A 27,831-nucleotide genomic window follows, 5' to 3' on the forward strand; every position below is an offset into this window, starting at 1 on the left:
GTACATCTGGAAAAAACGCCACATTGCGTGTCAGCTAGACTCGAGTTTAAAAAACAAGTATTGAAAAGTTTTCAACAAGATTTCTGAATGAGAAAGAAAGAAAGAAAGAAAGAAAGAAAGAAAGAAAGAAAGAAGAGAAAGAAAGAAAAAGAAAGAAAGAAAGAAAGAAAGAAAGAAAGAAAGAAAGAAAAAGAAAGAAAGAAAGAAAGAAAGAAAGAAAGAAGGAAGGAAGGAAGGAAGGAAGGAAGGAAGGAAGGAAGGAAGGAAGGAAGGAAGGAAGGAAGATGGAAGCATTAAGCCTATAAAAGACCGGGCCCTAGAACTCCCGACAGGGCAGCTCCTGGAATGGTCTCAGGGCTGGAGGGACTGGTGTGCACCATAGTAAATGTATTTTTGAATCTGAAACTGAGTTTAGGTTTTTAAAAAATTTGCTGACATTATAGGCAAGTCCTGCATACTTCTCCCCCAGGTTGCCATATGGTTAGCATCTTACTTTATTACCTGCTTAATTATAAATCTTCATATAACATCTGTCCCATATTTTGTATGCGCTGATCAGTGACTTTCATACTTTTTTTTGCCATGACTCACTTTAAGAAATACATTTTACCTGGTACTCACACATATATACCCCAAGCCCAAACAACTGTCACACGCACTCAAATACCCTTGTGTGTGTGTATATATACATATATGTACACACACACACACACACACACACACACACACACTGGTATTTTCTGTTGCATTCTCTTCTCTTCTATTCCATTAGGAAAATGGCGGGTAAAGACCCTCAATCAGTTTCTTCAGTAAATGGATTGCAAACTGCAGTTTGAAAAAACACCTTAGGTCACAAAATTCCTTACTATTTTGTCACCTAATTGGAAACACTGAAATTCAGAGTTATGGATTACCAAGTAATCCCTACCAGATAATGCCTCTTTTCTGTTTTTACTCTGTGGAATATCTGATGACAAAACAAATCTGTTTTTACACAGCTTGATTTTTAAATTTATTATTATTATTGTTGTTGTTGTCGTTGTTGTTCATTTTTAAGCAGGCTTCGTGCCCAGCCCAGAGCTTAATGTGGGGCTCGAACTCATGACCCCAAGCTCAAGACCTGAGTGGACATCGAGTCAGATGCTTAACCGACTGAGCCACCCAGGCACCCCTAAATTTATTATTTTTAAAGCTATCGCTAATAGCCCTCTGGATACCCACTGACCAATTCCTTGTCATAAGGACAAGGTCTTCTGAAACAAGATCCAGGGAGGCACATGCGCGGTGTCAAGCTTCTGGAAAGCTCAAATCACCCAGCTAACCTAAAATGGGGCAGGGGAGGGGCTGTGAAGAAATGATGTGGAGACAGATTCTAATGTTACGATCAAAACGAGACAAAACCCAACAATGCAACTGAGTACCGCTTTCATTCCAAAGGATATTTATACTTCACATTTGCCAAAGCGCACTTTGCAAGCAGTACTAGTCTTCATCTGTAACTTTAATTCTGTTTTCACTTTTCGAGAAGCTCTATTTGGCTCTTTTTCAAATCTGTTTGACGAGCCTTAATAGTTTCTCAATCCTGATTTAATTCCTCTTAACATGTAAGAGTCTCTGTCTGACCAATACATCCTCGAAGTCCTCATTCCCTCAAATTCCCTGCTGTCACAACATCCTGTTTCCGGGTACTGTGGCTTTTGACTATGCCTGTACATTTCAAGCGCTCTAGGTGTGCAGCTTCTTTAGAGGTCTCTGGACGGTGGGTTCTTTCAGGGCCGATCTGTGGTCATTTCTACCAGTTGCCCAGAGGCTCTACCCCATTGGTAACACTTTTTCCTTTTATTTCTAATGTTTATTTATTTTTGAAAGAGAGAGAGAGAGCGAGCGGGGGAGGGGCAGAGAGACAGGGAAACACAGAATCCGAAGCAGGCCCCAGGCTCCCAGCTGTCAGCACAGAGCCCGACGCGGGGCTTGAACCCACAAACCCCAAGATCATGACCTGAACCGAAGTCGGATGCCTAACCAACTGAGGCACCCAGGCACCACTAATTCTGCTTTAAGATTTTATTTTTTTAAGCAATCGCTTCACCCAACATGGGGCTCAAACTCACAACCTCGAGATCAAGAGTCACATGGTCTACTGACTAAGCCAGCTAGGCACCCCAGTTGGTACCACTTCAAAATCCTGGGTTGAGGGATTGTTTTTTAGATTGCTCATACGGGGAAGAAGTTGGGCTGAAATCCAGGTGTGAGGTGACGTGTAAGTCATCAGGAGGGTACATGTTTACATTTCACCCTTCCACCTAGAAAGAACCAAATTTCAAGACAGGAACTTTCCCTCAGGGTCCCCACCTCAGGCATGCTGTGCATACGTGCGTGTGCGTGTGACCCCTTTTACCCTGAGTTGACCCCAGACTTCATGTGTCTTCTGGGCCCCCCGACTCTATAAAAACCAAAGCTGTTCTTAACCTCAAGCTTCCAATCTTCATTTATTGGACTCTGGGTACTCCCTACCTTCTTGTCAGCTCATTACAAGATGTCTTCTTAACCCAGCATTTTATTTTATTTTTTTTTTAATTTTTTTTTTCAACGTTTATTTATTTTTGGGACAGAGAGAGACAGAGCATGAACGGGGGAGGGGCAGAGAGAGAGGGAGACGCAGAATCAGAAACAGGCTCCAGGCTCCGAGCCATCAGCCCAGAGCCTGACGCGGGGCTTGAACTCACGGACCGCGAGATCGTGAGCTGGCTGAAGTCGGACGCTTAACCGACTGCGCCACCCAGGCGCCCCAAATCCAGCATTTTAAACAGTATCTGGTAGGAGGGCACATCTTACACCCTAAGTCTGTGCAAATCTGTAAAATCAACAATTCTCTCGCAATTGATTTGAAATAAAACACATAGAAAAATGAGCGTGTAGTTCAGGTTTTATTGCTTATCAATTATGTCATTCCATACAGTTTCAGGTGAACAGACTTTGAGAAAATATACTGGGGTGTCAAACAGATGATGGCAATACAGATGAGAAAGTTCAAGTGTTTCACAGAAGGTAGTTAGAGGCACCACTGCCACCATCACCCCCCAGATTTGTATAGTTCATATAAAAAGAGTAAAAATAGTTCATTGGCATTTAACTAGCATTATTCTTTGTCATCTAGGAGCCACAATGTGAGCCTGAACGATGCCACGGTCTTCAGAGCAAAACACAGTTCGTCCCACTGGCGGATATAGCTGTTTCAGTTTTCTTTAAAAAGAAGCCAACAAATCAACACAACCAAAACCACGCACACAAGCCCCCCCAAAAGATGGCATGTTCCAGTGGTCTTGCCAGTGGTCTCGAATTTTACTGTTTCCATTACATAACTTCAAGATACGAAATGTGATTCAGCTTTTGAAAATCAGATTACACTCCTTCACCATGATTGCACAGTATTTACTTTGTAATTCAAACGATTGAACAGAGCCTAATATTAACCCGGGGAAAGCCGGATATACAACTCAAACTGCTCTTATGCTGAAGACACATCTTTAAAAGTTAATTATTCGTTAAAAACTCAGACCCAAGCTGCACGGGTATAACTTGAGGAACCGACAGTCTACCGTTCCAGACAATACAGCAGCAGTTCTTAGGGTTTTAAAGCCGGGGAGCAAATGCAGTCACTGGAAATCACACACACGCGCACACACACGCACGCACACACGCACACACACACACATCAGTAACTTCCTGCTTACGCTATACTAATAGTTTCCCTATTCGGGGTTTTGAAAACAATCAAGCATGAACTATGATACAGCATTTGAAAGACTTCTATGTCTCTTATGATAAAGATGCTCAGGCCGAGAATTCCATGTAGATACTTGAAGGGAAACAAGACTTGAAATGTGGCTTTAAGACCACTTCGAAGACCTCAGTTACCAGACAACTAGAAACACACAGTCGCAGATAAATAGGAATTTATTAAAACCATGGTCTCCGACAATACAAAAATTAACTAGTAAGGCATTTTTACTTCCGTCCTGGCATATGCAGCAAAGAGAGACGTTTCAAATGGGAACCAGCACTTCTAGTCAAATGCTTTCGAGTGTATTTGGCAGATTTATTTTTATATTCTCCTATTCCACACACCACTGAGAACTCTCATGGTCAAACATCAGGACCCAAGCCGAGAGAAAAGCGTAAAACAGAGGCTCATCTACTAAAAGGAAGCAGTACACCCTTGAGAAATAAGAAGAAACTACCAAGAACATTATGTGTAACGTTCAAATGCTAGTATTTCGATTTCCCTGAAGCCATTTGTGCTTCAGTAACTAAGAGAAAGAAGAGATAAAGACACTGTGAAGACGAGAAGTCTACTGGTAAGGACCATGCTGCAGAAACACCGTGGACTCGGCATTCTGCCCCACCGGGCTGAGAGTTTCCAAGGGGCTGCCGCCTCCTCTATAAAACATCATAGCCACTAGAATAAGATCATATAAATTCACCTTGATTACTTATTTCCCATTTTGTCCATTTGCGAAGTTCAATCATCTTTATAAGGTATACGAAACGGTAACATTTCACCTTTTATTAAGGCAAGTTTGTGAAAATAATTTCATACAACCAGATCTCTTCACGAACTTTCAGGTTAAAACATTTCTTCACGTAAGAAACATACAAAAAAAAAAAAAATCTGTTTTTATAAAAAGCCACCTCAATACCAGAAAAGAGTAACGAAGGATTTTGAACCCGAACCCAGTTTACTTTTTAAAGGACGCTCTTCCTTGGTCTCCAATTCCAAGCACTATTCATCATCTTTAGAGCCAGTTTTGCTTAACTATAAAAAAAGATAAAGGACATAGTCAACGAGGCGAAGCTATCATGTTATCTGATAGTTCATTACTTCCACTCAACATCAGAAATAAATGTTTATAGTTGATAGAACAACACGCAACAAGATTCACGTAACTTACACCATCTACAGCTTTCACCATATTTAACTAGTTTTCATCTTAAGGCTCAGCTACTTTAAACAGGATTCAAAATATAACCTCAATAGATCAAGGGTGGCGGGGGGGGGGGGGAAATCCCTCAAAGTTTTCCAAGAAATAAATTGGAACCAAAACAGGTGCCATTTATAAAATGAATGATATTCTCCTGTTTTTGTTTTCTATCACAAATAATAAACTTTAAAAATTTTTAAAACTGTGGCAAAAAAAAAACCCCACATAAATTAAGTACAGTTTTAAAAAAGTGATACAAATCTTAAATTGCAAGTCTTTTCTGTAACAATCCAAGGAAGTTAGCAAGCCGCGAGGTGTGGGGGGAGGGGGGATGTCCCCAAAGACTGACACACACACAACTCTGACCAGAATAAAGACCCAGCCACCAAGAAATCCCCAATGAACTCAAACCGAGGCCCCCAGAGAATGTGAGAGGCTGTGAAAGGCAGAAACTGCTAAGAGTAGCAGTCCTCAAACATTCTGGCCCCAGCTCCTCTTCCCACTTTGAGAATCTTAAAAAGCTTTTTTTTAATGTAGGTTATACCTCCCGCATTTGAAATTAAAACTGAGAAACTCAATTCATATAAAAAATAACAATCAACACATTGCATGATAACTGAATAACATTTCTTAAACGAAAAACTGCATTTTCTAAAAAAACTAATAAAACTTAATGTGAAGAACAGTGTTGTATTACATTTTTGTAAACTTCTTTAGCATTGAGCTCAACAGAAGACAGCTGGGTTTTTGCAAATCTGCCTCTACTGTATGGCAGGTATCATGGAAAACGGCTAACAAGAACACGGTACAAGTATCAAGGGCAAACTGACTTCGTGTAAAAATGCACACACACACACTTAGATTCTACACCTACTCACTACCTTAGAAAATTCTGGAAAACACAAGACTCTAAAATCGCACATTCTATTAGTGCTCTAACAGAAGAGTATTAGCGATGGCACCATCACACTCCCCGCAGCCTCCGGTAAACACCACCGTCCACTTGTGAGAGAATGCGGAAAAAGGACGAACAACACTTTAATGTTAAGATATAAATAGTTTTGACCTTGCAGACCCCCAGAGAGCCTCTATGACCTCTAGGGGTCCAAAGACCACACTGAGAAACAACTATTCTCCAACACTTGGGCTAATGGCTTCTGAGTCCAAACCATGCCTCGGTGGGAACCTCCCTCTTAAGATGACTGGATTATTTAAATCTTTATTTCTTTTATGTTTCTTGAAATTCTAATTTATATTAATGAGGACTCTCTGAAAAACAAACAAAAAATGAAATTTCCGGAGCTAGGGAAGAAGGGGTACTATCCCCCCACCGGGACAATTTTGGATTAATCGGACAATTCTGTCTTTCCAGTTTCCAGGGAGATCTGCTGCCTGAAAAGAGGCACTTCTGTTCTGAGTTAGGAGACAGCTCGTTCTCAGGCATGAAGCATTCTGCAGAGGGAAACGACCGAGCTGGTGAGGTACCTACAAGCACACCTGGGACAACACGCAGTGCCCAGCAGGCATCGGTGGAGGGGCCTGGGCAAGTGAGAGGATGCTGGAGAAGCTGCTCCCATACAGGTGTCTTGTGTACGGTCAGTCTCTTGCCCCGGAAGGGGACAAGACATACCGTTACATTACAATGGCAGCTCGTGGTTCCCTACTCCCAGGGACTATTTTTGTACTAGATTCTAGAAGCACAAAGCTTCTTTTCAACAGTTTCTATAGAAAAGGTATCCCACGGCCCAGAGGACTGACTTTCACATAAACTTTAAGAGTATACTGCTTATACATTACGTGTATTTGTAGGTGGTCACTAAAATCCTAACCTTTAACTACTCTTGAATCAGATCAATTACTTCTCACAGCAGCAGTGGCACTAATTGTCATGCGAAACTCATTTCACGAAGTCCTACAGAGAGAATTAACTTACTGTGCTAAGTATCACTTTATTTGAAACTACGAATAACTCAAGAAAAACAATGGAGAGAAGTTGGCAAAAAACTTCAAGGTGAAAAGTGAATGATTTTAAACAAGAAAAACAGAAAATTCTTGTTGACAATGATGGGAAACCCCATCTAGGGTTTGCTCTAAACAAACAAACAACAACAGACAAACCCTCCAAAACCCAAAAAACTCATTTCTATTAAGAAATCAAAGCATTCCTTTCTATGACTTGTTTCTTCAGCTTCCATACATGCTCCTGTAGTTCAGAGTCACAGTGAGGCACATTCATTATTCAGAGGTAGTTACGTAAAGTCATACTTTAGCGTACTCATAACTGAGTTCTTCACATTTTCCGTTATTTAAAAAAAGAAATTCTAAAACTGAAGGTGTAGGAAAGAAAAGAATGCGAAGGATATTTCAAAAATACTTACATGCTGAAGTAAAAAAGGAAACAGCCATCCCAGTAAAATTCAAAGGTGGAGGGGGGAAAGAATGGAAGATATGAGTTTCATTATTTGACGGCATAATCGTAACAACTGTCTGAAGCTTAGATTATACGCGTTACGTACCTTCACCACGTCAACCCAGTTCCATCCTCGGGGAAGCTGTCCTTTGTGATCTAGAAGAGAAAATAGGGACTTTACTTCCAAGGCCAAGTAGTGATTTTTAAATTAATTACCATTTGAATAAATCAGCTTTTGCATACTATCCCATGCAACAAATTAAAATTTAAATCACATATTATGAAGTGAGAAAGCTAGTGTATCATCACTGGGAATTGGAAGCATGGCTCTGCTGGGGATACTGGCAAAGTAATTCGATGTACTCCCTTTTCACATTTACCCCATTTCATTCAAGACAAAACCTGATACTAAGGGGGAAAAATATGGAGGTGAGGTGGAAATGCCAGAAAGAGAAGCTAATCAATTTATTAGTTTCATGCACTTGTACAATTTTATTTGCTTTCTATAAGGTCACTGCTTATTTAAAGTAAGGAGTTGTGTTACTTTGCTGCTTTGGGCGTGTTTCACACTAGGGAGCTAGGCTCAAGACAAGAGACCTTGTAAACAAACGTCCAGCCCCAAGACTAAGAGGAGGCCCGGGCAACTTCTTTATTAACTTTTGTGGTCTGAGAAAATATGACTTATTTCATCTAACATTGTTTAATCCGATAGGCCTTTAATCTATTGGGAGCACTTGAAAACAAGCTCAAACTTTATGTAAGAATTTATAGTTTACAAAGTGATTTCGTTCTGGTGACAGAATATTTAAACCTGAAGAATTGTTTAATAAATACAATATAAAAGTGTTTTAATTTAACATGGCTTGATTTCCTGTATGCTCGATATATCTATATACATCTCATTTTATGGAATCTTCAAAATCTGCATTCAAAATCAGTACATTAATTTTACACAGGGAAGTGGACACTACCCTCATGATTCTTATAGGACAGAGGCAATATTAGTGGAGCTCAATTTTAGATGCTAATACTTCTTTCCTCCTTCATGTCAGTAAGAATCTTATCCCACTGTTTACTGGCTATACGGGGCATGGGGGCAGGGCACCAATGTGGGTAACTAAAACTTACCCATAGCGCCATGACTGTCCTATTCAAGTTTTATTTAGAATCCAGGTCCCAAACTCCTATACCATAACTATAGAAAGATACTCCCTTTTAGGTGGACGTCACCAAAAAGATGGAGATAGGGAACTATTAATGAAAGGGAATGATCATAGGTCATTACGTATGAAAACAACAGGTGATGAACCAACAGAAATGCTACAGCTTAAAAAAGAGATTAACTAAAATTCTAGAGAACAGATTACAACAGCTAACAACCCACTGCTTCAGTTGTTCATGCTTTAATTCTGCTCTGACATTAGTTATAATGGATTCCCTGATTTTTTATTTCACAAACCATTCCAACTTCAAAAATGTATCTCGAGGGCCAGCACAGGGTCGTGATCTTTTCATTCTCTTATGCAGGATGTTAAACAGAGCATCAACAACCAAAAAACTGCCATCACTTTGTAAAAGAAAGGGCATTATTTTAAACTTCCTCACCAAAGTACAAGGGTCAGTTCCTCTCAATGAAGGGCGACTTGTAACCTTATATCAATAACACACACACACACACACACACACACACACACACACGTACAGACATATGTACACATGGACACACTTGTATATATGTATTCAAATGTTTATATGCATCCACGGTAATGTCCTCATTGTTCTTGACCAGAAAAAAGTTTACGGACTGATACCAATTTGCAAACTTTCAGGTTAAATAAAGAGATCAAACATTATTGATGGTATGAGCTAGAATTTAGAACTCTCTTCTAAAGGTGCATACAAAATGACTCTGCTTTAGTAGACACAGGAATTCTGTTCTTAAATCTTACTGTAGTTGTAAAAAATGAATTGAGTACAGACAAAAGCATTAAACCATTTATTTGTGCAAAGACTGAATGGTATACCAAACTTCATTTCAAACGAAAGCTAGAGTTCAAAATAATTTGAGTAATACACGTGTCTCCCATAGAGATAAGCAAATAGGAAAATCCCAACATTTGGAGAAGGGTACGAGTTGGACCCACTTTGCTATGCTATTCTGCTGCTTCTCAGTCTCAAGACTCATTTGTGGTTATTTTGCCGCTCAGTTACCTTCTCCTCACGTGGTGATGTCTGGTGGTGAATTAGTGGTAAATATTTTCAATATATATCCGAGACCCAAGACAGTGTCTGATCCAAATGTTCCAAGAATGAAGAGACGAGACCTTCTCTTCTAAACCTAAATATACTGATTAAACACTCATATCATATTAAAAAGCAACCTATTTATCTGTGTTATTAAAAAAACAAAAACAAACACAAACCTGTTTTGTCTGCCAGCTTACGTTTCTGAGCTTTTGAAAGTTGTTCTTTTTTGTCTTTTTTCTTACTTGATGGGGCTGTATTAGGAGTTTCAACGGAGATGATACTGCTTATGGGTATCTAGAAAAAAAAATAATTCCTATACCAATGCCTTAAAACTTATTGAATTACACTAAATATGGCCACATCCACAAGTGAGTTGATAATTTTTAGATTTATGAAGTAAAAGAACCCTGTATTATAATATTCATTTATTAGGGCAGGTGTCATTAGCACATTGATGTCACTCTTCCAAAAGTTCACGTAGAAGGGCTTACATAATATTAGCTCAATTATTATAACCAGGTCCCGAGAAAGAAGATCTGACACCAGTATCACATTGAAGCTCTAAGGTACTAAGGTAACTTCACAATTCAATTGATTTGCTTTATTTGGAAATTTAAATAGGTCTTTAGGAAAATTGCATGTGCCTACCTAGAAAACCCTGATTCTCTGAAGAAATGAAGAAAAAGATTTTAATTTGGATTCATGCAGTCAGAGTGTGATCCACACAATTTAAAATGCTTCCTAGTTGCCAAGCATTGCTGTAAATGATATATGTATAGTACTCATCTGATCCTTACTGCAATCTTACGAGGTAGATGCCGTTATAATCCCCACTTTTACAAATGAATAAATCGAGCCTAGTGAGGTTAACACATCTGCCTCCTTCCTCCCACCGAGAGAAGTCACATCACGTAGCAAGCGGTGCAGGGAGGGTTTTCCGGGCCACGTGGTCTGGCCCGCAGACCATGAGCTTTGCTGCCCTGCCCGATGGCCTCTCTAGCTGCCCTCCGTGTTCTTCCGTGTTCTGTTAGGAATGTGGAAGCCAGGATTGCTCAAGTAGAAGACACGCAGCCTTTGCTGTCAAACAGCTTACAGTTTGGCTCACCAAACTCAACGGACCCCAACCGCTGAAATTCTTTAAGCACATGACTTGGTGCAAAGGGGTCTAATATGTAGATGCCTAAGATCATGAAAGATGATTATTTCCTAAAATACTCTTAATGAAGTCTCTTTAAGCTTGCACCAACTTCAAAGTGAACTGTGGCAAGACTATCTACAACTAAATTTGCCTCATGAAGAAAGTAATTTCACATGTATCTTAGTGCTACATAAGAATCCTCTATAAGCTTTATGAAAACATTAAATAAATTAAAAAAAAATACACGGTTCAACAATGTCTCTCTCTTTTTTTTTTTATAACATTGCTTTTTTTTTTTTTTTTAAGTTTATTTAGTTTTGCGAGAGACAGAGCAAGAGAGAGAGAATGCAGGAGGGGCAGAGGGAGAAGGAGACATAATCTCAAGCAGACTCTACACTCTCAGGGCAGAGACTGATGTGGGGCTCGAACTCACAAACCGCAAGACCATGACCTGCGCCAAAGTCAAGAGTCAGACGCTTAACCGACTGAGCCACCCGGGTGCCCCAACAGTATCTGTTTGGGCAGGCACATGAAGTATTCTAGTCTTATATGCGGGGTAAGATCTAGGGGATACAATTTCATTTTTGAAGTTAAATAAATACCAAGAAATCTAAAATTCATTATTCTTATTTAACTCAGGTGTAACTCATTTTAAATTTAACACAAAATCGGGGCGCCTGACCGGTTAAGCAGCTGACCTTGGCACAGGTCATGATCTCGCCGTTTGTGAGTTCGAGTCCCGAGTCGGGCCCCGTGCCGATAGCTCAGAGCCTGGAGCCTGCTTTGGGTTCTGTGTCTCCCTCTCTCTCTCTGCCCCTCCCCAGCTCTCGCACTGTGTCTCTGTCTCAAAAATAGATAAAATGTTAAAAAACATCTAACACAAAATTTCCTTCCAATTAAAAAAAACCAGTAACCAGTAAAGATTAATTAGTAGCATAGTGAAACCAAAACAACAACAACATAACCTGACCCAAACTAATCACAAGCTCACCGTAGAATTAATGGGGTGGTGATTCTCCATGAACTGCTCTTTATTGTCCTTGGCATATTCAAACAACGTGTAGGTCATGGCGGTCCCGAGATGAATTTCCACTGCTTCCTGTAACTTGGCTAATATGCTCTGCTTTACAGCTGATGATCTACAACGCACAAGAAATACACTGCTGAGAAAAAAGTAAGGGGGAGTGTTACAAAAAAACAAATGAGAACAAAACACTACTCACATGGTGTTGTTAAAAAAAGCGTTCATAGATATAATTGGAGGTGTTTGGGGATATGTTTCTGTCCAGGAAATCTCTATTAAGAAGGCTTTGGGATCGCCATTTTCACCTATCTGAAGAAAAGGGAAATCTTAGGCTTGTAAAAAGTGATACAAAGACAGAATATTTACTATGACTTTTTAAATGATGAATTATTGCCAGTGCTCACGATCAGGTCAGAAATGTAGTATTTTGAAAAGTTCAGGAGTACGGGCTAAGACTCGGAGGAGTTGAGGGCCGTATGAATAGAGTCTGACTTTTGATGTTCATGGCCTGTCTCTCCAAACAGCCCTTCAGCTTTTCCCAGTACCAAGACTGTCTCACATTATTTTTGTCTCATCCAAATTTTTTGAAGGCAGACATCAACTGTGGGGGACAGGAAGGGAATGGACAAAAATAATAAACCAACCTGAAACCCTTCATCTTTGTCTGAAGTTTTCTAATTGCCAAATCATAAGAGGCATCAAGAACAACTGAACTGCTACACATTAGCCCAATTCCAAGAGACCAGAAAATGAAATGTAAAATTTAGAGAAAAAAGGCAAAGAGATAAGGTTTAGGAATGCCTTAGGCTGGATGAGAACTTTCAAGATCTACTCTCTTACCAACCTTCAAATATATAATACGATACTATGAACTAGAGTCACCATGCTGAATGTTACATTTCCCTTACTTACTTTTTTCTAACTGGAAGTCTGTAACTTTTGACCCCCTTCACCTGAATAAAGATGTGTTTTTTATTTCTTTTGCTCGCCCCTACTTTTCACTTGGAAAAATGTTAATCTCGCAGAGAAACTAGACTAAGACGACGAGCACTCCTTGACATGTACCTTATTCACCAAATACCTCTGCTTCCATCCATTTCCCTTTCTTCCTTTCCACTACAGAACCAACCCCTGGCCCCAGGCGGGTGGTTTGTTTTCCTTTGTTTTTTGTTGAACTCTTTGAAAGTAAGACATGGTAAAATGTCCTGAAATATTTATTGGGTAGAGTATCCTAAAAACAAGGACGTTTTCCTTTATAACCACACTACCATTATCACACCCAAGAAATTCAACATTGATACAGAAATATCATCTAATTCGTAATCCATCTAAAAAGTTCCCCAATCATATCTAAAGTGTCTTTAATGAACCACCTCCTCAACCCGTAAATCTGTAATCCATTAAGGATCAGGGATTACATTTGGCTGCCAAATTTCAAATCCTGCTTTAATTTAGAACAGTACCCAGCCACCCTGTCTGCCTTTTAAATATGTTTCATGACAAAAATAACCAAGGGCAGTTTTCTTGTATAATGTTCCCAGATCAGGACTGATTGTTTCTTCTATTCCAAGTCCGATTAAATATTTTGGTAAGGATACTGTGCAGGTGCTGTGGTATATTCCCATAGCATCACATAAGGAGGCACATAAGATCTTCTGGAATCGTCACTGGTGATACTAAGCTTGATCACTTGGTTAAGGTGATATTCTCCAAATCTCTTCACTGTAAAGGTATCTTTTCCATTTTGTAATTAAGAAGTAATCTGTGGGGTGACACTACAAAACCATGTGAATATATTGTCTCGCAACATCTTCTCACCCAAAGGTTTTAGCATCCATTAATGAGCCTTGCCTGAAATCATCATTGTGCTGGCAGCAGCAAAGTGGTGATTTTAAAAAATTAATTAACTTATTTATTTGAGAAAGAAAGAGACAGAGCGAGCGCACATGTGCACAAGTGGGGGAGAGGGGCAGAGGGAGAGAGACAGAGAGAATCCCAAGCAGGCTCCATGTTCAGCACAGAGCCCCACACACGGCTCGATCCCACGACCCTGGGATCATGACTTGAGCTGAAATCAAGAGTTGGACACTCAACCAACTAAGCCACCTAGGTGCCCCAAAATGGTGATTTTCTAATACAACTATGGAATAACTCACAAATCAGCATCTCCTTTGCGCAAAGCTATGCTAATTTCCACTGTAATACTTTTAGTATATACGTTGGGGGTTTTTTAATATTTATTTTTAGACAATAGCAACAGATTAAAAAATTTTCATCCCAAATTGTTATTTGATTTACCTTTACTCTCTCTGACCACTACATTTTTATTCCCCTCATCCTCAATCACAAGACACAGCAATATAAGGTGAGGCTTAGAAATTATGTCAAACTTAGGGCTCTGTTGATATTCACCTATGTAAGTTGATTACATACTTGGTTTATGCTTGTGTTTCAAATGCAGAGATGATAAAAAAAAGTGATGAAAATTACTTGCTTTATGCACTGAGTCCTTTTTTAAGGTGCATGTAAACAATGTGCCACATGCCTCCTGCAGTGCTAGGTATGGAAGATGCAAAGATAGAGACAAGACCACGCCTGTCTTCAAGGGGGGGCAGATGTTTAGGTAATTCACCAAACTGCATCATGATTAAACGTTTAAGGGGATGGAACAAAGTATGAAGACATGGGGGATGGCCAGTTCGGCTTTAAAGTCAACGGCTAGGAGACATGGCCCAAATACATCACAGAGGAGCCCGAGATAGGGATTAAGGGAGAAGAAGGCTGGATGAGGGATGTGAGGTGAGGGGAAAAGCAAATGATGTGTCCATGGGCACGGTATTAAAAATGCAGGAGGAGCACCTGGGTGGCTCAGTCGGTTAAGCCTCTGACTTCAGCTCAGGTCACGATCTCATGGTTCATGAGTTCGAGTCCCGCGTTGGCCTGTGTGCTGACAGCTCAGAGCCTGGAGCTTGCTTCGGATTCTGTGTGTGTCTTTCTCTCTGCCCCTCCCTCGCTCGCACTCTGTTTCTCTCTCTCTTTCTCAAGAATAAATAAACATTAAAAAAATTTTTTTTAACGCAGAGAAATGTTCCACAGGCTACTATGGCTAATGGACAGTGGTGGCTGGGAAAATCTGGAGAGGCAGTGTGGGGCAAACAGAAGGGACTTGAGGGTCAAGCTAAGGCATTTAATCCTTATCCTATAGGCAGGAGAAACCTTTTTAAAAGAAGGGCTGGGGTAACTAATTACATGTCTCAGAGAGCTGACTCGTAGTCTGAGAAAGGACTAGTGGGGAGGTGCTGAGGGAAGCTGAGGACACAACCAGAAGGGAAGAACTGCTCAGCAGGCTACTAAACCAGTCTGCACAGGAACTGAGTGAGGGGTCTGACTATAACCCGGCCAGGACTGTGCCCTTGTCCTCCGACTGTCACAACAGACAAGGTTTCTAAACCTCACTTCTTATTCCCTTTAAATCCATCCTGTAGGACACACGCACGTCCTACTACATTCCGTACACTGTGCTCAACGAGTAGCTGCTGTTGTTAATACGGATATTTAGGAAAGGATGGGGCAATTCTCAGTCTCCCATTTGCTAAGGGGAGAGTGGCAGTTATTGGGGAAGTCTGGGATTCAAATTGAAGGTCTAGGACTTAACTCCATTGTTAACCTTGGCTATTCAGTCTTTCGTCTTCCTATCCACGGAGTGGCCTAAGAATTACTGAGCTTGAAAGGGAATCAAGAGGAGTGGAGCAGAGGGGAGAATATCTAAAGAAAGTAATTATAGATAATCTATTTCCTGTGATGTCTATAATTATGTATGTATCGTCTAACTTACTTTAGATGATGACATAAATAACTGTAAATCTTTCACAAAAAAAACTTTCTCATATTACTACCACTTATACTCATCTGGATAAGTGGTTTTTACGTTATTTATTTACAAAATAAGATACTGGTACTGTTTCACGTTGAAAACAGTTATAAGCAAACTCCCTTTTAGAGAAAAATTGACATAACACATAATGTAAAAAATATTCACACATATTGATTATATGGAATTAGGAAAACATCAACTTTTCTTGACTATATCATAAAGTAGTAAAAATAATTCTAGATTTGGATTGGAGACCTGGATTTTAAATCTAGTATTTATCAGGATCAGCTTGGAAAGCTTAGGAAGCTATGACTGAGAAAAATTATCTTTAAGATTAGAAGGCAAAATTATATAATTTCCAAGGTTTCTTCCATTTCTAACATTTGATGATTCTATCACAATAAAAACAAATTTATCTTGATTTTTAAAAGTTTCTGAATTGGGGGCGCCTGGTTCGCACAGTTGGTTAAGCCTCCAACTCTAGGCTCAGGTCATGACCTCAGATTCGTGGGTTCGAGCCCCTTGTGGGGCTCTGCGCTGACAGCATGGAGCTTGCTTGGGATTCCCTCTCTCTCTCTCTCTCTCTGCCCTCTCCCACTCATTCTCTCTCTCTCTCTCTCAAAATAAATAAACTTGAAAAAATAAAAAAAATTTAAAAATTCAGAAAAAGTTTCTGAATTGTTTTCAAAAGTTAAAAATAACTGATGTCACGGTGTGAAGCTTTCATTCAAATGCTTTGGAAAACCCAAAGATGTAATAAATTTAAACCACTAAATTCAAAATACAAAATCATTAAAAAAAAAAAAACAGCATTTTTAGCAAGCTTCAATCTTTTATAAAAAAATTTTTTTTTTTTAATGTTTATTTATTTTTGAGAGACAAAGAGAGTGTGAGCAGGGGAGGGGCAGAGAGAGAGGGAGACACAGAATCCGAAATAGGCTCCGGGCTCCGAGCTGCCAGCAGAGAGCCCGACGCGGGGCTGGAACTCACGAACTGCAAGATCATGACCTGAGCTGAAGTGGGAAGCTTAACTGACTGAGACACCCAGGTGCCCTTAGCTTCATCCTCTTCTGGAACAGTCGCAAGGGCTCCTGTCTGTGCCGCGTCTTACCCTGTACTGGAATGAAACTGGACTCAATTCCCGGAAGCTTTCGTCTCCTTCATAAATAGAACGTAATGCTTCCAGTTCCATCTGAAAAAAAATGAATCAAGTGAGTTTTGCTTAGTGGTATAAATGGATTAGTTTCCATTCAAGACCACTCCACTGTGTAAAACTTAGCTACCTTTTGCCGCCTTCCATGTTTATAACATTTGTATACAAGGTATATAGTCCATGTGCAACATAGTAACACAATATTAATACTAATAGTTACTTTAATCCTTCCCCCAGAATACCAAACTTGAAAAAACATTAATGGACAACAGAAAGAACTTAAAAAAAAAAAAGATGGTTAGAAACAGGTTGACAAGGATCTACCCAAGACGCAAAAGGGACTGCAAGAGAAAATGTCACTAATAATCCTTGCCTGGAAATATTTCTGAGAGCACTGTGGGCTGACGGATGAGGACTCCATCACACTTGTGATGACTGATGACCGCCCGAGAAGAGAAGGAAAGACATCACTTGGGTATGTATTTTACTTTTCAAAAAGATGCGTGTCATGAATTCTACAGACTAAGATAGACAAAATTTGAGAACAGATTATTAAAGAAACGGTTCGTGGGGTCCCAGGGGAATAAAGAGTAGAAGTCCCTGAGCATGGGCAAGCGGACGAACAGCAAGATAAATGGAAGCACCCTTTCCTAGAGAGGGTGACTTGGCTGGCACATCAGGGAAAGGCCCACATGAGTTTCGGCAAGGCACCTCTTGCTACCTTCACAGGAAAACAAATACAGGAGTTCAAACTGGATTCAAGAGCAACTGAGATTAGATCAGAAACAACAACTTTATTTCAGATCTAGTACTCCTCTTCCTGCCCTTAATCCTTTCACATATTTTAACTAAGGAGTGGGACAGGAACAAAAATTGAAGGCAGGCTTAGCAAGTTTATGAATGACAATTTGATGGGATAGTGAATCGCGCTGGTAGCAGAAGAATTCAGAACACCCTTGCAAAACCATCTAACCACATGAAATTTTACAGGGTGGGAGGAAGAATTTATCTCAGATACCTAAACAAACGAACAGCGGATGAAAAACTAATTGCTTTGTACACGGCACTTAAAGGGCTGTAGTTGACAGGAACTACCCGTAGAAAACAGGACACAAATAAACGTAATCTGTGCACAGACACGATTCCAGGAGAGTGAAAGAACAAAAAGAATGGACATATGGAGAAAAGCTAAAAGGAACCACTGCGTATGAGAACAGGACATCGGAAACACTGGGCAGAAAACTGTCTTCGAAGATGTGAAAGTCAGTCATGCGGAAGAAGCATGGAATTCTATTATTAAAATTCTATTATTAAAATAGAGATCTCTGGGCTCCCCAGGAATTCCAGGTCGGTAAATTCCAGGCAAAGTACAGGCTTCCGATTGTCTAACAACCACCCGAAAGGTTCTAAGCCTTGCTCCCTGGGCCAGACTTGGAGAAACGTTACATTTTATGCTCCATGGTTCACAGTACCAACTTGTTCATGCCTCCGCTTAGAAACTCACCAGGCAAGAACGGTTTCGAAGGGATTCACATATCAATTAGCTTGTTGGACATTGGGGTCCTTTACAGGTAACTTCCAGTCCAGAGAGACTACCACATCTATCATGGAAAGTGCCACCTTTCAAGAAATATATTCTAAATGAAGAGTGACTTGCGTACCTGGGAGACTCGGGATTCCAGTCCTGAGTCTACCCACAAGCTCACTGCGCAGCCCTGGGGCGTTCACTTTGCCCCCGCCAACTCTTTTCCATCTGTACACACGACACCGCTAGAGAAGGTTCCCCTAGAGATGACCTGTGTTACTCCCTGATCATATGATTCAACGTCAACGTGGCATTTCACGAGAGAATATCTGAGCACAAACCCTACGATTCAGGTGGCACGTGTGTGCTCAAAATAGACTTCGTTTCCACTGGACAACCACCAGGTGGATAAATGATGCCACCAAACAATAAGGCCACAAACCAGTGTCATTATCTTCCTCCACCAGAAATTTAACTAACTCAGGGAAGCCTCTCCCTACCGGCCAATAGATTTGAAAGTTTAAAAGTGATCAGATTCCAAACAATGTAACTCAGTACACAAGCGCTACAACAAGAACCTTGAGGACTGAAGGTGAGCCGAGAGCGCTGGCTCGCCAACCAAGGACACTCATCCTTGTTATTAAGGAGGCGTGGGGCCACCCCCCCCCGGGCTTGCAAAACTGAGATGGGGTGGGGGGAGCGGAGGCAGAAGCTAACCCTTCCCCTTCCCGCGCGCCTGCACCCCCCTAACCCCCCCACCAGGACACCGGTCAACTTGGGGCACCCCAGCCAGGCTCTGTGCGCTGCAGAGGGGCGAAGGCACGTGCGGGGGCGCTCGTCCCGGAACCGGGTCGCAGCCGGGCCTCGCGAGGTCAGTCGCCCTCCCTCGGAGCCGAGGCACCGCGCCAGCGAGGGGGAAAGGGGAACCCGGCCAGGGGGACTCACCTCCTGGTCCTCGTTGGCGCTCATCGCGCCGGTCACGGGACGCCTCCCGGGAGGACGTGCGCGACGACCAGAAAGCGAGAGCAGCGGCTTCCAGCCCCGGGCGTCCTCCCGCTTCCGCGCCCTGGGCTGCGGGAGGCACACCCCTCGCACTGCGGACGAGAGTCACGCGCGCCCCCGGCCTTCGGGCAGCGTGAAGCAGCCTGTGGGGGGGGGGGGGAGGAGGGTCTGTGGGCGGGGAGCCCGAGGCCGCCGAGGGTGGGGCGCCGGGGAGACTGGGGCGCTGGGGCAGGGCGGTAGCGGCAGAAGCCCCGCCTCCTCCCCTCCTCGCTTCTCCTATTGGCTCCCTCTCTCCCCGCCCCTATTTCCTGCTCCCGTAGGAAAGGGAGCGTCTTCCTACGTTCCGCGGAGCAGCGTGAAGTTTCCGGACCGCCGTTGGTGTACGGCGCTGTCGCTCAGGTCCGGAAAGTGCTTCCTGTGCCTGCGAAGGCAGTACCGGGAAGTCTCGCTCGCGGGGACAGGCTCTGGGGCGGTGGCGGTAGGGACGGGCCCCGGCGTTCCGTGACACCCGGCCTGCTTCCCCTCGTCCACCCCCGGCCGGCGGCGACCGGCCACAGCTGCGGCGGGCCCGGGGCCTGCGGCCTGGGTGAGTCCGGCCCCGGAGACCTGCGGGGCCAGGCGAGACCGTCGAGGGAGAGAGCTAGCTCTTCACAATGCTAGTTGTGGGGGGCCTGCGTTTTCCTTCGGCGTCGGCGGGTGCAATCCTGGCATGTCCCTTCTAGCCCCTGAAGACCAGACGCACCTGTTCCTAGGGCCTCCAGGTTTAAAGGGGGAGGGGGGAGGAGACGGGGAAGACAGCCTCTGCCGTGAGGGCTGCAGCGTTATTTCTCCGCCTATCCTCTGGATCTGCTGGGGCAGAATACTGAGAGCCTTGGGGATGGGAGCTTCTTAAGTCGGGTTGTTGCTTCACGTTTTCAACATCTGCCCCCGCCCCATCCTGGCCCCCAATTGTTATTCCTTTTAGGATCGTTTCGTAATTGGACTTCTCCGAAATCTCATCCTTACTAACCTTATGCACTACACCCCGAACCTCCGTAAATTAAAAAATAGTGACCACCTTGGGATATTTTTGTTTTGTTTTGTTTTACCTGCCACTTTGCTGAGGTCGCCTTTCTTTGCAGTATATCATCCTTTTCAAGGCTCTTCCTTATTATTTTCCACGCCAGCTTCCAGATTATTTCCCCTTGCATTACATGGTCTCCCATCCAGAGTGTTCACATTATGACTTTTGCACCTCCTTCCATGTCACAGTTTATTAGTTGCTTCATTGGCTTCTTCCAGGAGATCTGGAAATTTCTACAAGCTGTCACTGAGATCCAGACAACCTCTGCACCTGTCCTTTGCCAGTGTTGTTTCCAGTCCCATCCCTTTGCTGTAAAATAAGCAGTACCGTCTCAAGTGCCAAAGGCTTTTAAAGGTGGCAGGTGGCAAGAATTTCTGGCACGGTTTCCATACGGTAGTTTTTTGGGGACAGAATTACAACAACATAAGCTGGGCTGTCCATTATGATAGCCAGTAGCCATGTGTCTTCTGAGCATTTGAAATAGGCTAGCCTGAACCGAGATGTGCTGTGAGTGTACAATACATTTCAGATAATGAAGACTTAGTTCAAAAAAAAGTGAAATACCTCATTAACAATTTACATTAATGTCGAGGTGATAATATTTTGGACATATTGGTTAAATAGAATATTATTAAAATTAATTCCACCTGTTTCTTTTTGTTTTTTAATATGAGTAGAAAACTTAAAATTCTTTATGTGGTTCATGTTCTATTTCTCTTGGACCCACACTGTGATTTAGAGCTTTCTAACTCATTTCTAGTTCCCCTTAATTCTCCATATTCAAAGACCACAGCCAATTATCTGGAGCCTCTGGCGATGTTAAAGGAAATGGCCCTTTTAGGGTTCTAATCTAGATTGTTTGGTGCAAAGCAAAGGCCTCTATGTCTCCAGATAGTGTGTTTTGGCCGTCTCTTTATTTTTCACCTCCAAATTCCCTAGAACTAGTTTTTCTTTCTCTGAACTTGGCCCTCATCACTTAAATCCTATCTGGAAAATGTCTGTTTAAATAATTCTAAAACTTCTATCTCTTGTAGACATTTATCATTTTTGGTAACCTTTCCAAATCATCTATTCAATACCCCTTCTTCCTTCAGTACCTAAATGTGAGAAGCTTCATGATTTTTTTTTTTTATTAACTTTTCAGTTAAAATTATTTGGTTATCAGGTGGTGACGGCTTCTCACTTTCCACAAAAATTGTGTTTGAGTTCTGTATGATATACAGGTGAAGATTACCCCTTAAAAGAAACTTTTGATACGTGATTTTGGAAATGAGAAATTATCTTGAAAATATAATGGCAATTTTGTTTGGAGTAAATGTGTTTTTATATAATTGGTTTTCTTTTTTTTTCTCTAGATTTAAAATTTTTTCTTTTATTTTAAAAAAAATTTTTAAATGTTTTATTTATTTTTGAGAGAGAGAGAGAGAGGCAGAGTGTGAGCCGGGGAAGGGACAGAGAGAGAGACACAGAATCTGAAGCTGAGCTGTCAGCTTGGAGCTCGATACCGGGCTTGAACTCATGAACCATGACCTGAGCTGAAGTCGGTTGCTTAACCTACTGATCCACCCAGGTGCCCCTAAATTTTTCATTTTAGAGAGAGCATGCACGAGCAGGGAAGAAGGACAGAGGGAGAGAGACAGAGAGAGACAGGGAATCTTAAGCAGGATCTGTGCTCAGTGCAGGGCCCGATGTGCGGCTCAATCCCACAACTCTGGGATCATGACCTGAGCTGAAATCAAGAGTCAGGTGTTTAACCGACTGAGCCACCCAGGCGCCCCTGTATAATTGCTTTTCTAAAGTTAGTGCATGGTAGGATTCATAGACTGATTCTCAGCTGAAAGATGCAGTAGAAACGTGCCCTCCTAGAGGTTTTCACTCATTGTTTTTCCCTTTTAGATATTCCTTTAAATAATACATTTTATATTAATTGTGGAAAAGTGTGAAAGCATAGCTATTTATATAACTGGCGTGTTATTTTAATCATTTCCCAGGAATTCAGAAATTAGATGTTAGCAGTTACAGAGAAATTAGAGAGAGTTGTATTTATCGTATATGTAAGTCAGCGGTTATTTTTCTTCATGTCAAAAATCGCTCATGAAACTGATTTTAATTTGATCACCTTCCTGCTTTCTTTGCTCATCCCAAAGTTCTGTGTGCATTTTGAGATGTTACTGAAAACACCGATTTGTCATGAAGTTGACTACAACCTTTGTAATAGGAAAGATTTTCTAAAAAATATGGTACCACTCGTTATTCAGGAATTGAAGTTTTCCCTTTTGTTCTCCTATTTGGTATTTGCTTGACAGTTTGCAGACACTTGAAAAGACTCAAAGTCTTTGGCCTTTTTGTAACATTTTTTAAATGGTGGAGCCTCCTATATTAGGTATGGGTGTGGACTTTTAAAACATTTTGAGTGTATTTACATTTGTATTTCAGATTTTTTGTGACACCTTGAACATGAGCCCCACGCAGTGGGACTTCCCTGTGGAATTATGTTGTCGGCCTATGGCTTTCGTTACTCTTACGGGCCTGGATGTGGTTTATAATGCTGTGCATCGAGCTGTCTGGGACGCTTTCTGTGCCAACCGGAGGGCTGATCGGGTACCGATTTCTTTCAAGGTGCTCCCTGGTGACCATGAGTATCCCAAATGTAGACCTAAGGTAATGACGTTATGATTGAGTGAGGGCTTTCCTTCTCTCCCTCTCTTCCTCTGTGTGTGTGTGTGTGTGTGTGTGTGTGTGTGTGTGTGTGTATCTTTTTTTTGTTGCTGATGTCTGTGCTGGAAAAGCGATGGTTATAGTGATGCGTTAAGAAAACCCAAGGCTTTTTGTATGTATTACATTATAGGTATATTTAATGATATATATTTTTTAACCCCAGGGGAATAATTACGTTATCATTATTAAGCTTTCTATCCTCGTTTTTTTTGTTTGTTTTGTTTTTGTTTTTACTTGCTTAAAATCACCCCTAGTCTCCATAAAGTCCTCTCTAAAAGTAAGGTCTCACATTCTCCATTTATCATTACCCGTTATTATAGAATCCATGGCTTTCACAGTTTGGTTCAATTTCACACACATATTTTTTGAGCACTTGCTTTGTGTTAGGTACTAGGAACTATACAATAGGCTGGTGACAGAAATTTAAATAAGACATAAAGACATACTTTCTGTCCCTGGAGACTTCTACATAAAATAAAACAATTTATATAGTATGGAGTGAGAAAAGGCATTAAGTTCAAAACTGACTTTTAGGTTGAATATCGTAGTGGAGACTCTGATTGACCTAGAAAAATAATGGGATGATGTTAATAATAGCAGCTAATAAAAGTGCTTACAGTGTCAATTTACTTTTTAAAGAAAATATATATTCACCTGTTATTATAATCTTATGAGTTGGTCTGGTCTGAAAGTCAGTTAACAAGACATCAGAATAAACCACCTGTTCTGCGTGTGTGTGTGTGTGTGTGTGTGTGTGTGTGTGTGTGTGTGTGTTTGCATGTGTTTGCCCTGGAGCAGTGTTTCTGACAGACTGGTCTATGGACCAAATATATCATCATCACTTGGGGGTGTTGATTAAAACACGAATGTAAGACCTCCTTGGTGAAACTGTGGATCTGGTCGCCAGTCGATTCTTTTGCTTATGTATAGGAGAAGAGTGGAGACACTGTTTCACATTCCGGGCTGTAGAAGCCGTGAGCTCTCTCTGGACTTGTGCCAGTCACAGCACCCCGGCGCTCACATGTTTGTTCTTAGTTGGTGTTTGTGTCCAGGAGGGCCAGTGCCCAGCACAGCTGTCCCCCGTTTGTCCTGGATCCATTCTCCAGGGCAGGGAGCTTTTCATTTGCCCATTCCTTGTTCCTTCCTGAGTCCCTAAGCTTTTTATGTTGGATTTCCTTACTGTCCTCATCTTTCCTCACTTGAGGTGGATGTTGGATCAGCCCGAATAGAGCAGTCTGAGTCGGCGCGGGTGCTTTGAAAGTCATTAGAGGTTTCCACGAGTTTCTTCAGGGCTAATATTCACATCTACCACCTCTTTCCCGTGATGTGGCACTTAGTGCTGACCCCCGAGTGACTGCTGTGACATTTCTGTATTTAAGAGTTGTCCTGCATTTCTTTCGTCATGCACAGTAAGGCGAAATGCCATCCTGGTAATATGTCTTTGAAACAAGCAGATCCAGGGTTGAGATTCTACCTCCGCTGCTTGTTAGCTCTTATTTTATCTCTGTAAACCTGAGCTTCCTCATCTTAAAAATGTGTCGTGTGTATGTTGAATGAGATGAAGGCATGTAAAGTGCCCGTCTCACTCAATTACGGGCTTCTGCTGCTACTTTATCAAAGAAGTCTCTTCAGCTTTTGCCCCTGTTCACAGAGGACTTCCTACGAATGGTACATTCCTAAGGGGATCTTAAAGACGGGCTGGATGAACAAACATCTGAATCTGGTGCCGGCCCTGGTGGTCGTGTTCTATGAACTGGACTGGGATGAGCCTCAGTGGAAAGAAAAGCAGTCCGAGTGTGCCACCAGAGTGGAAATTGTCAGGTATGGGTTTCCCCGTTTTCCAGACTGACCACGTTAGCTGCACATGTCTGTTATTTACCAGCACTTACCGAAGGCAGCCGAGCGAGAGCTGTTCAGGCTGCGCTGCCCTCCAGTGAAACTTGTCCGGTTCCTAACGGGCAGCTTCACATTAACTTGTACAAGGCTAAGCTGTGTGAAGAAATTTAGAAGACACATTAGTCCGAATTTCCAAATGCTTTCCTCTTGCATGTATAATATTTTGGGGAGAGAAAACCTAATTTGCTATTTAGTCTCACAAGACACTTGTTTTATCACCACTGCTGTTTTAAAATACTTCTTTTGGATGACCAGTCTATGATGTATCGCTATAAAGAGAGAAGTTGTGTTATGACTTTTACACAAAAGTGTTTATTCAACTTTGCTTTTGAAGCAGATTTTTGTTAGGATTAGAAGCTCGATACAAGAGTATACTTTTAAAACCTCAATCATTGTAGCATAGACGTTTCTTTGTGTGCAGGAAAAGATTTCCTCTAATCTTGGGTGTTTTTAGTTGAAATTTATCTTCCTTCACCTGAATCATCAAGCTTGTACTTTATGTAAAGTCTTGAATACATTGTTTAAAAGTTAAAAGTTATGTTTAGTTAACTTTATTGTTTTTCCATTGCAGGCAAAGTTTACAAGGGAGAAACACAAAAGTTGCAGTGGTTCTGATTCAGAAGAAAACTCCATTGCCCCCAGGTAACAAAAGATTAATTAATAACGAATTAATTGCTTTCTGTTTCCCATCCATGTTATCAGGAGGTGTAGTTTTTGATGTTAAAATCTTTTATGCGTTCACTTACGGGAAAGATGGTGTGTTCACTTTAAAAGGTACAAATAATGCCTGAATAAATGCTTATTGTAAAAAGAATTAAAATATATTAAAATGTTTTTAAAAATTGATGTTAAAATGTTAAATATTAAAATATTCTCCCCCAGCCCCAGTTCACTTACCTCACCATGTAGGCATATATCTATCAACTGATGAAACAGTTATTCACTTGATCTTTTAAAAAAGAATGTTATCTGAGGTCTGTTTGAAGTTATATTCTTTATGTAATTTTTTTTCTTAACATGCAATGGGACAAAGAAAAATGCCATAGGATTTCTAATTTCTTATAAGAAAATGTCTTAGTTTCAGATGCTTATTTCTTCTACCTTCTAAGACTTTGAGAGGCCAGAATGTTTTTTGTTTCTCTTTTGAAACTTGTGGCATTTTGGAAACCACTTTCCTGGATTATTGCTTCCATTTTTAGTTACGGTTTTTGAAATAGTTATGTGGCATCTCTGTTGGCATAACTTGGCCTGTCTATCTTGGCTCCGTAGAAAATTCCACAGGGTTTTCCTAACAGATATGTACTGTGTAACTTCTGAGGACCCCAGAGAGCCCTCAAGGATCCCAGGAGACCACATGGCATGGTGAAAGGGGGTTTGAGTGTTTCTTCCTAATTCTGTTGTTTAGATTTGGGGAGCCATTCATTTAGAAAAAACGCACCAATCATTTTATTTCTCTATCTTTGTGGGATTTGTTAACAGGAGAAGATGTCACGGCATCAGAAAGGGCTGCGGCTTTATGTAATGCGTGTGAACTCTCAGGAAAATCTCTGTTTGTGCTGCCCCACACTGACCACCTGGTGGGTTATATTATAAGGTAAGTCAAGATCTTAAAATGTTTCTTCTTTAGATTGTTCATGAAGCATTGAAAAATTGGTTGTGTAGATTCATTTAATTAACAAAAACACGTGTTCATGGGAAAAAATATAAACGGTGCACAAGCTATAAGGTGAAAAGAAAAGTCGCCATTATTAACGTTTTCCAGTTCCTTAATATAACCACTACAACAGCTTCTTAAGTTTCTGTCCAAACATGGCTTTTAATATGAAAATAGATGTAATTGTACAACACATGCTGAACTGCCACTTAATGTTGCCTCATTGACACCATATATACATCTAGGTAAACTGCAGTTTTTTGTTTTAATTTTTTTTAATGTTTTATTTATTCTTGAGAGAGAGAGAGTGTGTGAGCAGGGGAGGGGCAGAGAGAGAGGGGGAGGCACTGAATCTGAAGCAGGATCCAGACTCTGAGCTGTCAGCACAGAGCCCGACGCGGGGCTCGAACTCACAGACCGCGAGATCGTGACCTGAGCCAAAGTCAGGTGCTTAGCCGACTGAGCCACCCAGGCGCCGCTCTTAAATATTCTTTATAAATCCCTTGTATCTAAAACGCATATGACTTGGGGACACAGCAATATCTCACAAAATATGTGACCATTATCTGTTGTTTTCTAGCTTTCAGTGTTGCAGAGAAGTTTTATAATATTACATTTTTGGCCAGGTTGTATTTTAGACTTGAACCTTTTCACTGATTTTGACCGTAAGATGGATTTCCTTTTCATTCTGTGTAAGTGTCCCTCTTAAACTCAGGAACAGTGTAGTTGATCTTTGATTATTACTTCCCTTCCGTTTGTTCCTGTGTCTCAGAAGCAAACTTCTGGAAGTGATGTCCTATAGGAAGTAATAGGTCATTCCCGTTGGTGTGTAAATGACACGACTTTAGGAAAGAGAAGTATAAATTCCACCGTAGAGAGCTTGAAAAGGCAACAAACGAAAGGATGAACTGCGAGAAAACTTAGATGCAGTCAGCAGGTAGAATCTCCGCACAGAAGGTGATAAACAGTAGGTAGCGTGGATACTCAGATCAGCGGCGCTGAGGCTGAAATTGCCATGATTGCCCAGAACGCGGAAGGAGAGGGCGGTGCGTTTTGTGTTTTCAACTGTGAGCATTGACCTCTGGGGAGCAGAGGGGGGCGGACACCTAGGAAACTGGTAGCACACCCGTACTGCTTTTCCTCCA

The 27,831-nt window shown here is 41.4% G+C and overlaps 2 protein-coding genes across 5 annotated transcripts in view; one reads left to right on the forward strand and one right to left on the reverse strand.

The window, feature by feature from the left end:
* Positions 1-2,908: 2,908 nt before the first annotated feature.
* On the reverse strand, positions 2,909-19,500 carry RWDD4 (RWD domain containing 4). Of its 3 annotated transcripts, XM_011281375.3 has the most exons (8): positions 19,299-19,498; positions 16,787-16,867; positions 12,001-12,110; positions 11,769-11,916; positions 9,816-9,933; positions 7,499-7,548; positions 7,361-7,363; positions 2,909-4,816 (listed from the first exon to the last, which is right to left on the reverse strand). In XM_011281375.3, exons 1-8 carry the CDS (start codon positions 19,320-19,322, stop codon positions 4,784-4,786), a joined length of 567 nt encoding a protein of 188 aa, XP_011279677.2. In that variant the 5' UTR covers positions 19,323-19,498; the 3' UTR covers positions 2,909-4,783. The 3 variants fall into 3 exon arrangements, with proteins under 3 accessions (XP_011279677.2, XP_019683807.2, XP_044911139.1); XM_019828248.3 differs by lacking the exon at positions 7,361-7,363 and having other exon boundaries at positions 2,909-3,243; positions 19,299-19,500; XM_045055204.1 differs by lacking the exons at positions 7,361-7,363; positions 19,299-19,498.
* Positions 19,501-19,623: 123 nt separating this feature from the next.
* TRAPPC11 (trafficking protein particle complex subunit 11) overlaps positions 19,624-27,831 on the forward strand; it is a 47,951-nt gene continuing 39,743 nt past the window's right edge. Inside the window, exons 1-5 of one of the 2 annotated variants that reach the window (XM_045055203.1) lie at positions 19,624-19,754; positions 22,855-23,079; positions 24,788-24,957; positions 25,604-25,674; positions 26,512-26,626. In XM_045055203.1, the coding sequence (XP_044911138.1) occupies positions 22,876-23,079; positions 24,788-24,957; positions 25,604-25,674; positions 26,512-26,626 (560 nt within the window). In that variant the 5' untranslated portion in view covers positions 19,624-19,754; positions 22,855-22,875. The other variant, XM_011281376.4, reaches the window with a different exon arrangement.

Source organism: Felis catus, chromosome B1, assembly GCF_018350175.1.
Source record: "Felis catus isolate Fca126 chromosome B1, F.catus_Fca126_mat1.0, whole genome shotgun sequence".
In the NCBI taxonomy this organism is placed as follows: domain Eukaryota; kingdom Metazoa; phylum Chordata; class Mammalia; order Carnivora; family Felidae; genus Felis; species Felis catus.